The 14,571-nt window shown below is 37.5% G+C and overlaps 1 protein-coding gene across 1 annotated transcript in view; it reads left to right on the forward strand.

Annotated features, from left to right (window-relative positions):
• LOC139744880 (SHC-transforming protein 1-like) overlaps positions 1–14,571 on the forward strand; it is a 128,385-nt gene that overhangs the window by 24,570 nt on the left and 89,244 nt on the right. Inside the window, exon 3 of the mRNA XM_071655290.1 lies at positions 2,397–2,467. Within this exon, the coding sequence (XP_071511391.1) occupies positions 2,397–2,467 (71 nt within the window). The remainder of the gene's footprint in view (positions 1–2,396; positions 2,468–14,571) is intronic.

Consider the following 14,571-nt stretch of genomic DNA (forward strand, 5'->3'; position numbering starts at 1 on the left):
ATTGGTGAGTGTAAAAAGCTGAAAAAAATTGGTACGGGACTAACGATAGTCCTGGGTCAGAGAAAGTACGGGGTTAAGAAACACAAGTGTAAAAAGGACTAAGGGTGATGATGATGGTAGAGGGTTGATCATGATTGCTCATCTTTTGATTCACAATGTTGTATTGTGCTGCAGGAGAACATGTTCTAGGTTTATGTGTGAGAATGTTGACAGCATGCAAGAAGTACCAAAGTATTGTTTTACTTTCTTTAGACTTCCACTGTATTGAGGATGATGCCTGAGTTTAAATAGAGGGAGAGGAGATAGAGGAAAACGAGATGTAAACTTTGAAGAGGAGAAGGAGGATCCATGCAGAAGAGAGCACTTTGAAACCTGGCTGTGACATTGTACACGATAGATCAATTTTCATTCCCAATTCCGCCAAAATCCCTGCTTCTGCAGTGAGCGTCCTGAAAACTTCGCTTGCAGTGAAATACATATGCCTCGTTTATTCAGGAATTATTGTTACCTGTTGAGACACATATAATACCACATGTCCCCCCAAAAAATTACAGTCGGACTTTCTGCAATAATGACTTTAAAAATGGTGAATGAATAAACATGCATTTTCAAGGTGTGAAACTATAACTTTAATATTGCGTACATCTTACAGAAAACCCCACTCGATTTGCTTCAGTGGTCGCAGAGAAATTTGGATCTTTGTAGAGCCTCTCCCTCTGAGTTTTGTCCATTGTGTTCACACCTTGCAAAATGGCAAGAGCATCCTAGTGCTAAACCTGGAAGAACGTATCCATGACACGCTTTACAATGATTCATGTTTCTCTGTGACCACTTAACCAAATCAAATGGGATTTCCGCAAGATGTAGTTAAGAAGTTATATTTTCATTCCCTGAAATACCCATTCAGAATGTTTGAGCACTTTGAAAGTTATCAATGCGGAAATCCAGTTGTAATTTTTTTTTTTTTTTTTTTTTTTGGGGGGGGGGACATACATGTACTGTATTTGACATGCTGCATCTTCCTGATTGCTCTGTGTTGTAAACTCCCTGAGTTTTAACGTGTGACTGTTGGCATTCCTACTATCATCAACCTTGCCTTCATGTTCTGGTGTTATTATAATGAAGTATGGCTCATGCCACCCATCTCATAGTGCTTACATCATTCCTCCCCCAGTGGTTGACTATGCAGTGGTATGGAAAGTAAACACTACCTAGCGTGAAGTGACGTCATCTTGCAAAATCTCGGCGAGCAGACTTGTATACTAAATGGACCTGACCATGCGTCAAAGCTCCAGACAAATTAGTCTTTGCCTGTTTCTTGGAAAACATATCGTCAAAAGAAGCCCCCCCCCCCCCCATTCCTTTGTAGTACCACAGGTGAATGGGGTGAGAGGGGGATGGGGGAGGATGGGAGCACTGCAAATGAGTAAAGTGCTGTAAGACTGATGTCGGAGCAAAATTCAACCTGCCACTATGCTTTCAGTGTGCATACGCGTACATGAGCCGCACATACATTATTTATCCAGTGTCGTACTCATCCAATTGCGAAACTGTTATGCATGATTTTTTTATCAATTTAGAGAGGAGTGCAGGTAATGCATTTATGCCTTTTGCCTTGTTAGAGGCGGATCAAGCTCTCGGCAGTGAATGGCCACGCTGATGAATAGAATTAATTTGTGGGTTTCATTCATGCGCATCACACAATCCAGCCGGCAACTCTACCTTTTTTTATGAATGAAATGTTTTTCTGACCGTGTGGTTTACTGAGGCACACCGGCACAGTGCAGGCATCCCAGTCACTACACACACACAGTGAATTCATTAAGCTTCAGATTTAAAAGACATTTATGAATGACATGTATATTGTATATTATTCACAGACATGGTTGTATCAAACTTTGTGTCTCCCCCTCCCCCCCCAAAAAAAAAAAAATGGGGAAAAAATGGGGAAAGAAAGGTACTAACGGTATCATGGGCAAAAAACATATATTTTGAACAGTTTAATGTAAAGGTTTGCAGAAGTTATGATGATGATATTTGTTCCTTGAATACAAATGATCTTATATTTTCTTCATCTTCTTTTTATTGCATCAGAAATTGTAATGATGACAGCGATAATTTGGATAATGGTTATTGTGATTTGTAGGATTTTTTTGTGATAGCAGATTATTGTTTGGTTTCTTGTATATTCGCAACATTTGATAGATGTACACTTGTATCATGTACATGATAAGTATCGAATACAGGAATATTTTTTATCATTGTTATTTTAAAGCAGAGTGTGTTTTCATTTAATTGATTTCATTGTGATCAACAGAAAATGCGAGGATTACAATATATTTTCATGCAAGCTTTATACTTTGATGTATGTTTATGGTATTTTTTTTTTTGTGCAGTACGTTGGATGCGTGGAGGTTAAGCAGTCCATGAGAACACTACCCTTTGAGGATAGAGGCCAAGTCACAAAGTGAGTATCATTTTTTTTTTCTCATCCTCATTTCTGACAAGACCAAATGCTAGGTCAAAAAGCGTCTGGTTCAGTGTTGGGTGGTGGTTTGAAGAAGTGAAGGAAATCAAAATGGATGCGGTTGGGGATGTGCTCGCGTTTGGTGTAACATATTGAGGTACAGTCAGGTGCTCACAAGTGATGATGATAACGAATTTATTAGCTCACCTGAGCCAAAGGCTCAAGTGAGCTATTGCGATCGCTCTTCGTCCGGCGTCCGTCGTGCGTCGTGCGTCGTGCGTCGTGCGTCGTGCGTCGTGCGTCGTCCGTCGTCCGTCGTCCGTCGTGCGTCGTGCGTAAACTTTTTACATTTTCATCTTCTTCTTGAAAACCCCAAGACCGATTTTCATCAAACTTGGCAGGTAGCATCCCTAGGGGGTTAGGAACTCAATTTGTTAAAATGGGCACCATGCCCCACCCAGGGGGCCCCCAGGGGGGCCCAAACCCCCCAAAATTAAGGAATCTGTAAAAATCTTCTTCTCTAGAACCAGAAGTGATAGAGCTAAGTTAATAATATGAGTTAGTACATTGATGACTGTAGTTTCAAGTTTGTTCATGGCAGAATCAGGGGTGCCCCCCTTGGGACCCAGGGGAGGGGGGTGGGGAAGGGTTCTAATGGGGCCTAAATTGTACATTTTCATCTTCTTCTTGAGAACTCCATGACCCATTTTCACCAAACTTGGCAGGTAGCATCCCTAGGGGGTTAGGAACTCCATTTGTTAAAATGGGCACCATGACCCACCCAGGGGGCCCCCAGGGGGCCCAAACCCCCCAAAATTAAGGAATCCGCAAAAATCTTCTTCTCTAGAACCAGAAGTGATAGAGCTAGGTTAATACTATGAGTTAGCACATTGATGACTGTAGTTTCAAGTTTGTTCATGGCAGAATCAGGGGTGCCCCCCTTTGGACCCAGGGGGGGGGGGGGGGTGGGGGTGAGGAGGGGTCCTAATGGGGCCTAAATTGTACATTTTTATCTTCTTCTTGAGAACCCCATGACCCATTTTCACCAAACTTGGCAGGTAGCATCCCTAGGGGGTTAGGATCTCAATTTGTTAAAATGGGCACCATGCCCCGCCCAGGGGGCCCCCAGGGGGCCCAAACCCCCCAAATGAAGGAATCTTTAAAAATCTTCTCTAGAATCAGAAGTTATAGAGCTGAGATAATACTATGAGTGAGTACAGTAATGACTGTAGTTTCAAGTTTGTTCATAGGAGATCCAGGGGTGCCCCTCTTGGGGGTGGGGGGGGGGGGTGGTTGGAAGGGTCCAAATGGAGGCCTGAATTGTACATTTTCATCTTCTTCCTGAAAACCTCATGATGGATTTTTGTCAAACTTGGCAGGTAGCATCCCTAGGTGGTCAGGATCTCAATTTATCAAACTGGGCACCATGCCCCACCCAGAGGGCCCCAGGGGGCCCCAATTCCCCCAAATTAAGGAATCTTGAAAAAATTGGGCCCTTATTGTACATTTTCATCTTCCACTTGAGAATGCCTCGTCAAATTTTGGTAGAGCTGTGAATAATTTAGATTAGTGACTGCGTGAAAGGTGAACTTGCGATACTCAGGTGAGCGCTAGACCCGCGGGTCTCTTGTATCAATCAGTATGGCCTCTGCTGACTTCAACACTTCTTGATCAGTTTCTTGTGAGTGCAATCAGCAATCAAGACAGAACTTTTGAAAGCAGTATTCCACCATTCTCATTATTTCTACAGCTGTATATGCTGTATACTGTATATGCTATTTATTTCGCGGGGGTTTTATTTTCGCGAATTTCGCGAGTCAGGAGCTATTCGCGAAATTAACAACACGCGAAAATATTACCTTCCAAAATGAATCCCTTGCCTTGATGATACGAACATTTCAGTACTAGTATACCATGTCATGGCTTACCGAACAGACCATACTGGCTAAGCTTGTTTACGTACATATAGCACGTCCACGTCTACTTACGAATACTGTAGAGAGCCAATCCATTATCGCAAGGGGACCACTCGTCAGAAATCTAGCGCGATGAACTTAACCACTTCAAAAATGTTGAATTCTAACTTACTAGGTTGCAGAGTTTGGTAAGTTTTTTTTCATGCAGTGTATAACTAGTATCATTCTTATTTGCTAGTAAGTTGAAAATTCACACTTTCTTTGCCACTTCATATTTTCTCTGGTCCCCCAATAGCGAATTCAACCACTCGCGAAAATTTATGTACGCGAAAATTATAGCGTATACAGTAATATATGCCATACTGATATACAATGTATAGTGCATCTAATTTTTCACGAATAGGGACTTCCCAACAATTTCGTAAGTGGACAAATTCACGATCAATGAGTGCGAGTAATCAATGGAGCATTGTATACATGCATGCTGCATTCATGTTAGGATGAGAGGTGATATTTTTGTATGTTGTTGAATTTGTGAAAAGCAACGCGTTTGCAAAACTTGGAAAATAATAACCATGCGAAATATATGGCACATACAGTAGTCCTAGAAACTTATACTCTGAATGTAATGTGGCACTCTTTTGCTTCCCCTCAGCCGGAATTTCCTTTGAATGAAAAACATGCAATGAATTTAGGCTATGATACATAAGTTTCAATTCATCACTATTGATTATAGACCTGTAGGATGCAAAGAATTACATCATTCCAGGAAGTTGAATTTCGATCCCACACATGCTCAGTAAATGATGCACGCAAGTATTGATCCAGTGCTTAAGTCTTGGAAGAAAAAAATTGCTCAGTATTTTACACCCTTTGGTTGAAACTGATGTAAGTTGGTTGAAATTGATGTAAGTGGAATATCGGAAGAGATGTTCAAAGCTTTGGTCTAAGCACTGATTAAGCTTATTTTAACGCGAAAGCATGTAATTTGTGTGCATTATACTATCATGAAAATGTGAATAGTTTTTGCTGAGTCTTTAAATAAACAGAGACGTCAGGTCAATATGAAGGTCACACTCGATGAAAAGGAAGTGCATAAAAACACAGTATGATCTAAATTTGACACTGCTATTTTGATACACAGTGCCATTGCCAAACAACTTGTTGTGGAAATTTTTTAGGTCTTGCTTGTCAAAAAGGGTTTCTTCATTCAAGTAGGATAGGTTGATGACATTGATTCAGAGTGTGTTCTGCTCTGTCACAGGCAAGACATGCAGTCTATGCATATCTACCTTTGCTTTTTCAGTGTATGTACCTCGTGCCAATAATTCACCGTAAAGATTAAAAAGAACAAGAAGCTAAAAATAGTCATCATGGCTAATTTTTTCCTAACACTTGTCACTATATTGTAAGGCAGTGTAATGATTTTTAATTAGGATATTACTAAGATTATGAAAGATCAATATCAATGCAGCTAAATCTTCACTGTCCAGCTAATGGGCAGATAGTGATTTACCGTATCATAAATTTAAATAATGAGTTTATGCCTGTTAAGGTATTTGTGTCATTAAAGATAAAGATGCAGCAGTATTTATACTGGTTAAAATTAAGAGTTCAGTATTTATACTGGTTAAGAGTTCAGTAATTGAGTGATGTGTCAATTATTTCTAAAAAGAAGATCATTATCAATGCAGCAATGTGTTGAAAAGAAGTATAGTCAGTGGGCAGATGGTCTATTTGTCTAGTATGTCTACAATTTGTAGTATGTTGTGTTTTCCATACATGAGATCACAAAGTGTTGTGTTCACGGTAAAGGGTGTAACTTTGAATTTTTAGCCTTTTGGCCCACCCTGAACACATAGATTTACAGATCTCAAAGATTTTTTCCCATGTGAGTCACCTTATGAGTAGCCACCTTGGGTAGCATAATCAGGTCCAGGTATTGATGCGTTTTGTTTTGACAGTCACATATGTACCCTAAAAGTGACTATTTTGTTGCATTGAAATTTATATAACATTTTTGAAATGTTAGTAATTTTCTACAGCAACTGCAGAGATCTAATTTTTTATGTTAAAAGCATAGTTGTATGGTCAATTGAAATGACCAAATTAGTTTGGTGTGCATCTGGCCCTTTATTTTCGAATACTATGACTTCAAATTTGAGGTTTCGGAGGCTTCATTTTCCGTTAACAATTGTTTACAAACTTTGATGGACAGTAATGATCAGTGGGTGTGTTTTGGTTACTTTCTTTTATGCTGAAAATAGTAAGGTACATCTAAACTTTAGACTTACATCAAAGTTTACTTGATTCTAGGGCTATTTGAAATTTTGTGATAATTTGATTCCATCAAGTGAAATTTCCGTTAACAGTTTTGAAGCCTCCGAAACAAAGTGTTTGGTCAAATGATATGAATATAGATAAGAGAAGCGACCTAATCTATATGTCAAAATGTAGGATATGGGGCCCTAACCTAATAGACCAAAAATAGTTAAGATCCGCCAAACTCTCTGAAAATAGGAGACAATACAAATTTTCCGTTAACACGTGAAGCCTCCGAGACGCATTGAAGCCTCCGAAACAGCAAAAACATCTAATTTGACATTTCTGATAAATTCTTTGAGTGTCTGCCCCAAATTATGCCATGAAATCATCAACAGACATGGACAGACAACAAAAATGATAAAAACATTATGATACTGCAATAATTTTTTGAGCCAATACACTTTATAGAGAAAAAGTGGTTTCGGAGGCTTCAAACGGATGTTAACACTGCATTTTTGTGATTTTCTCTGGACAAAATCAAATTAGATTTATTGTTCACCCACCCAATGATTGCTTATGGCATATCTAAAGATATTTAATCACATTCACAGGCCTCGAATTAACCGACGGCCACCGACGGCCATGGCCGTCGGTGCCCCTCTCGTTGGCCGCAATGCCTTTTGTTTTTTGATCAAAGTTACGGCCAAAAAAAATGTGCCCTTTTTCTTGGGGCCGTGGTGCCCTTTTAGAATGAAAGTTATTATTTATGACGTATGATATGCCCTTTCTCAAAGTCTCTTTAAAGGACAAGTTCACCTTCATGTACATGTGGACTGAGTGAATGCAACAATATTGGTAGAACTCATCAGTGAAAGTTTGAGGAAAATCCGACAATCCGTTCAAAAGTTATGAATTTTTTAAGTATCTGCGCAATTACTGCTGAATGAGAAGACTACTACAGTGTGTGATGTCACATGCGTACAACGATATAATGAAAATAAAAAGAGAATTTCACAAAATTTTACTTTTTGAATAAAGTGCACCTTTCTTGGACTTGTTACTGAATGTATGTTCAGGAAAATATTATTCCCCTTGCCTTCTGAAAGAGAGAAGTCGAGTGTTCTTTTGTTATGCGAGAAAAGTGAAAATAAGGTGAATTTTCTTTATACTTTCTTTATACCGTTGTACTCATGTGACATCACAAGCTATAGTAGTCTTCTCATCCAGCCATGAGTGAGCAGAAACTTTAAAAATTGATAACTTTTGAACGGATTGTTGGATTTTCCTCAAACTCTCACTGATGTGTTCTACTAATATTGCTGCATTCACTCAACCCACATGTCTATGAAGGTGAACTTGTCCTTTAATAAGCTTGAACAACTTTCCTGATCTCAAATATCATACCTTCAGTTCACTCGCTTCCCGATATATCTGATTCAAACTCAAAGTATCTTTCCGAGATACGAGACGACGTGTACGTACATGTACGCCCGACCGGCTTTTACCGTCCCGACTGCCTCCGCAGCGCAGCGGCCGCGAGTATGTACTAGCTAGGCAGCGCATATTCAGATAGAGTAGTAAAGAGTGAACTCCAAGTTCACCAAGAAAAAAGAAAAATCCCACGATGCCAAGGTGTGCCAGACTGGGGAATGGGGAGGGGTGGAGAGAGAGAGAGACCAATCAACAGAAGAAACCGCGCGTACTGGCGCATTCTTGGAAGTCATGAACTGTCTGTCACAGACTAATCATAGCAATCTACACGCGCGCAAATTCCTTTGCCTTGTGGTTTTGCCAGCCAGCTGTCGGAATGTGCTTTGAAGTTTCATGGCAGCCTGGCCTGGCTGGCCTGAAAGGGTGTCGAGTTTCAATCAATACCTACTGTTGTTTTATTCCTGTTTTAAAAAATGTCGTTTCACCTGATAGAAACGCGGAGATCGGGAATGTGTTACAGCTGTAGGGAAGAGGTTTTTGTTGTGTGTTGCACTTTGTGTGTGTGTGTGTGTGTGTGTTTGTTTGTTTTTCTCGGTTTGTTTTTCTTCTTTCTTTTTTCATAAACACCAAACATGCCCTTTCCAATGTGGCCTTGGTGCCCCTCTGACTGACTTAAGTGCCCTGGCCTCTTGGAAAAAGTGCCCTTTTCTAAATGGCCTTGCCCCTCCAAAATCCTATTTCGAGGCCTGCATTCAGTTTTCTGGCTGCTTTGTTTACTCACCAATATAGATTTACTATACGATTTACCTATTTTTCTTAAACAGTGCAGACGTGTCACACATAACTCACCTTTTCATTCAGCAATAAAATACGAGCAGATGAGGATGTTGCCCCACAAATATGTTTAAACAGTGTATATCAACCAAAAAAGACACAATTTATCCATCACTTTCTACATAACATACATGATTTTCATGAAAACATAAGGCATACCAAATTAATTTTCCAGATGTTTCGGAGGCTTCATTTTATGTTAACAGCATGTAAATGGAATGTTTTGATTACAATTGTGTAATTCTAAGTCCATCAAATAACTGTTTGGACTGAATGAGACGTAATGATTCCTCAAGCAAGGTGTAGATAGTTGAAATGTATGAAAAGCATTTATTTTGTAGGTTTCCTTTTGAAACAATGGAACAGGCTAGATATTGTGAGTAATGAAAATGACTTCCAGCTTGCGTGCATGCCCACATCATGCAACAGTAGTGCAACAAAGCAAGTAGTTGTGGATACATCAATGTTCTTAAGTTGGATAACTCATTTTTACTCTTGAGAGAAGTTGAAGTGTTGTGACCATATTTGTATCACTCTTTTGACTGGTTACACTTTGATGATGAGGACCAAACAATTACTTGATTATTTAGTGTTAAATACACTTTAAAAAAAAAAAAGAACTGAACACTATTCCTGTCCTGAAGATTCAAGGACTTTAATAGATGGTTATTCAAGAGGGAAGCATACACTTAACTAAGAAATATATTACTTTTGAATTTAAGGTTGTATCTTTTATGCATGATCAAGAGCAAATGGTGGAAAATATTTTTTGGATTTTTACACTTTCGACTCGCTATCATCTGAGTGTAATAGTTTCAAAACACAATCTTTTACATGTCCATTCATAACCCATTGACAAATCCATTCCATTGTTACTCACATGGCATTTGTTTTGCCATACTAAAATCTTGACTTTTTCAGCTTTTCATTTCTTAACAAGTTCTTTGGCTTTCATTTCCAATACTTATTTGGAGGAAAGAAATTAATCAATAAATTTGTGAGTGGATTTGAAAATAGCTAACGTCTTGCAGATTATCATTTCTGTGGTGTGACTTGGATCACAGGGTACTGTTTTGGAATTTTGACATTTGATTACTTCATTCAGACAGGTTTTCATGTCAGTCTGTATGTCAGATCTAATGCATGCTAGGTGCAACACAATCTTGATACTATACCCTATTTTCCATACTTTATCATGCTGGCATGGACCACTTGACTATTTTTGATTTAACAAAATGAAACATCTCTTTGCATACACGTGTGAGACTCTATGACATGTTTGCGGATGTAGTTTTCAGTGCAGTAAATGGACAGTAATGGTTGGGATAGGATTGTTTATAAATGACATATAGACCTCTACTTATAAATAGCCTGTTGTCATGGGGTACATGTACATGTAGTTTACATGGGTGGGTGACTGGAGAAGTTATGTTCATGAAGAACAATATTGAAATGATTGAAATCTTTATAATCTGTTTAGTCCTGGCTTTTCTGGAAAAAGTTACAAGCCCCTAACTATTTTGAAATTCAAAGGGTTAAAACTGTAGTCTGTGGGTTTATATACTATTTAAAACATACTTGTGGGTTTCTAACAAACTTAAATATTGAAACACATTTGCTGCTTTTAAATTTTTTGCTAAAAAGGTTGTCATTTTTAGAAACAGTAAAAGTTCTGTTAGCAATTTCTCAATGTGTACCTTCAAAAACAGGCCTCCTAGCTGTCACAGGAGTCACACAAATTGGAATTTTATAAAATAACTATAAAAAAGAAGCCTTTGAAGAATTAATAAATCAAAAATTAAATTATATGAAACAGGGGTGACTTGTATAACACATAAAAATAAAGTAAAATTCTAACTATCATATATTCCGTTATAGGAAACTATACATTTGGTCAAGTTTTTTTGTTTAATTCAAATTCATACACAGTCATGGGTAGGGTATGTACATTTATCTTTTCAACAGCGATTCAAAAAGATGAATGGGATCTTGACCATTTCAATTTCTATTGAGCTCCATGATAATATCACCAATATATTGATTATTCCAACTCCATTTTGATGATGACAGTTTGATGATGACCCTTACATGGAATGGCTGATCGGTGTTTAAGATTGCTGTTCTATGACCATGATCACTGCATTTGATAGCTGTAGCAGGGGATATCAGGCATGGTCCATATGCAAAAGAATGTTTATTTAAAGCCTTTTTTCCCCTTTCTATATTTTACAATGCTATGTTGTAATCTAACCGTCATGCCATGACATAGTCTATTTTCTATCCCTTTCTCATCAACATTCGAAATTGATTTCACATTAAAACAATTATGATGAGTGGTTTAGGTCAATATACATCCCACAAACTGCACTTAAAAGCAAGCAAGCATAATCTTTACATTAAGTCTAGCTACAGTTCTAACTCATTGAAAGTAATTCTTACTGCATTATGATGAAAAGTTTGACAAATGCATACAGCTGTACGTGTGTAGCCTAATCATGTTCTGCATTGCCAAAGTCATGCATATATGCAAATACAGTGTATGTATACAACTGAGCATAAAGATTTAAAATATTTTTCTTTGTCTCTTGACATATATGTTGGAAAGTCTTTTTTCTGCATACAAGTAAATACTATTTTACATGTTACAACATTGTTAGTTGTGTATTTGGAAACAATCAGCTGCATTAATGTACTTCATATCACCTTAAAATGGACCATTTTTGCATGTTAACAGTTATGATGAAGCCTCCGAAACATGCATTGCTGCTAACTTTAAGCCGCAAAAAAAAAAAGAAAAAAAAAGATGTTCCTAATCAGTGTACTTTTATTGCTACTGTTGCAGTTCCCTTTAGAATCATATTGCCTCATGTAATGTCATAAATTTGAACTTAGCATTGCTCAAAGTGTACACAGTTTGTTAATCACTTTTGTGGAAGCCAATTTCCTTCTAATAATAAGTATGAAGGGTAAACAATATGCACTGCCATAAAATGTACATCTGTATACTGTTATTCACATTTTATTGATGCCCTGTCGTTATTCTAGAAAGTAGTGATAGTTGCTTACTGTAGTTTTATTATTTTAAGTGAATACAAGACTAGAACTTTGTGTTAGCAGTTTTGAAGCCTCCGAAACACACTAGTTTGTTAACTGAAGCCTCCGAAACTCACAAGTCTGAAAATTTCAACTTTGTCAAAAATAATCGAATTTCTTTGGGATTTTGGTTGATAAATGTTTGTTACCAAGAGATAATTTAGGGCTATGTTTAGAGTGGCTCTTGCTTCTAGAACATTCTTTTAACTTAAAAATAGTTTGTCAGGTACCATTTTTACCTTGGAATTTGAAGTTCACATCCAAATAATTGCAAGAGCGAATATCTGTTGGGGGAAAAGTGTTTTGATATTTCAAATACACATTCACAGCAAATGAAAAGTTGCATTACATCCACCATTTATCTTCATTTGGTTGCTGTGGGTAACCAAAACATTCTTGTTGTTTTTACCTAAATTTATCTAAAATTCCATAATAGTCACTTCATTTTTCATATTTAGCCAAAGAATTAAGCTCTGGAATGACAAAATATTGAAAATATAGACATTCCTATATAAAATAAAGGCAAAGATAAAAATGGAAACACAACTTTAATTTTTGACCCTTGCCACATCAAAGTTACACCCTTTACTGTGAAACTGACCGTATACCATGTGTAATGTTTTTTAATCAGCATTGTGTTGATTGAAATACCAAACAAGCCAGAGTCCAGTATGTTCAGTAGCAATCTTTTACTTGACATTGCTTTTGAAACAAAGAGGTCAATCCTTCTGGCCATCAAGTTGCTGTCCAGTGATTTCCTTGAAATGTTCACCAACACGAGTTTCACCATCTATTCCAGGTATCTTAAATATCTTTATACAAATGAATGGAGAAGATTCACATTCTTTTTATGTCTTGCAGTGTCCCCATAACATACTTGAGCTGCAGATACTAGAGGATTTAAATTCAAATGTCCTCCATGCCATTGGAAATATAATACAGTACTGCAAGAACTTTACAAATGTCTGTCTTGTAAGTTGTATAGTAAGAAGCAAAACTCTTTGCAATAAGTTGTCTGTAACAAAAAGCATAAGCTTGGTGTCTGAACTGAATATGTACAGTCATGCCAAAGATTACCAAGGTCATATTATATATTTAGTGCCTCCTACAGTGTATTAACAAGCACCACTGTTATCCATGACATTTTGACAGGATAGGCCCTTGATAAGAGCACGCATCACCACAAAAGCCTCTAGAAATCAATGCTAGTTCTATACAACAACCATAAAGTTTGGCAACAAAATATAAGAGTACAGGTGTACATACTGTAGGCCTACATATTTGCATATCCTCATAAACTGTGAATTCATTTTCTTCCCAAGATGCTGTTTAAAATTGTAAATATCAAATACATGTACATGTAGGCCTATGTACATGTACATGTATATATTTTATAGTTGATCTTTGTCGTCTGAGCTGTATGAAAAACAAAAATCAAACACCCAAATATTTTGACAATTACAATGTTTGCTGTCACTATCAAGAGATCTACTTGAATAAATACAGCTGTATCACAATCCTTAAAATTTATTATACTGTACCACTGCAATCTAAAGAAAATATAGAGTTCAAACCTTCACTCACACTCAGGTTTTCACTGTTTTGAAGTATTTTGAGTTCATTTTCAACCTATAAATTCTCATCACTTAAGCCCTGTTATAACAGAGCCTTTCCAGAGTTATGTACCTCAACAACTTCTGGGCAATCTTTTTTTTTTTTAACCCTGCCTGTTAAAATGGTCCCCTCAAAATGTTGCTTGAACGTTGGCATGGTAACTTTTGCCGAATTCTACCCTAGTCAGCTAGTATAATTACCCTGACATTACCACAACAACCCTTTTGTTAAAACACTCTCGTGTTAACATTCCCTTGATACACTCAACACGCATCAAATTTACAATAGCCCAAACAGAATGACACCCCGCACCCCAAGCACGTGCATGGATTGTTAAACACCCCCTTCGCACATGAACAGATGCCTGGTAGGTTGTTTAGATCTCTACCCGGAGAAGGTTTTCAGTGTGTGTCTATTAAAACGGTACACCTTGCTCTCTCACCTATGTGGTTTTATTGCCCAAGGCGAGAAATTTTGTTCTCTGGATGTTATCCAGATGTTGTCGGTGTATCAGGGTTTGACATTCATTTTTACAGAATATCACAGATTCTGGCAGCATGTCATAGAACCATGCAGAGTACTCAGATTTTTAAACTGGAAACACTGTGCCTTCATAGTAACTACTTTAATATATACAGTGATTGTATGACAAAATCTTTGAGTGATCACTGAGGTCACTCCAGAATAAGCAAAAATTGAACATTTTCACTCTAAATTCATTCCAATTTCACTGTAATCTCACTCTATTCTGTTTATAACTCCTTTAAGAGTGAACATTTTCACTATTTTTTTTTAAAGAGAGAGTACGTACATGCATGCATTATGTTGTAACATGCTTTTTGACCCTGCATTCTCTTGAAAATGTCTTTTCCTTCCATTTCCTTGATTGACTGAGCTGTGGAATGCAAACTCAAGTGTTATCTTCCTTTTCTTGCCATTGTGTAAGCAAAA

This window comes from Diadema antillarum, unplaced genomic scaffold (assembly GCF_040938485.1).
Source record: "Diadema antillarum isolate AM-2024a unplaced genomic scaffold, OU_Dant_1.0 seq00001216_RagTag, whole genome shotgun sequence".
NCBI classification, from domain to species: Eukaryota; Metazoa; Echinodermata; class Echinoidea; order Diadematoida; family Diadematidae; genus Diadema; species Diadema antillarum.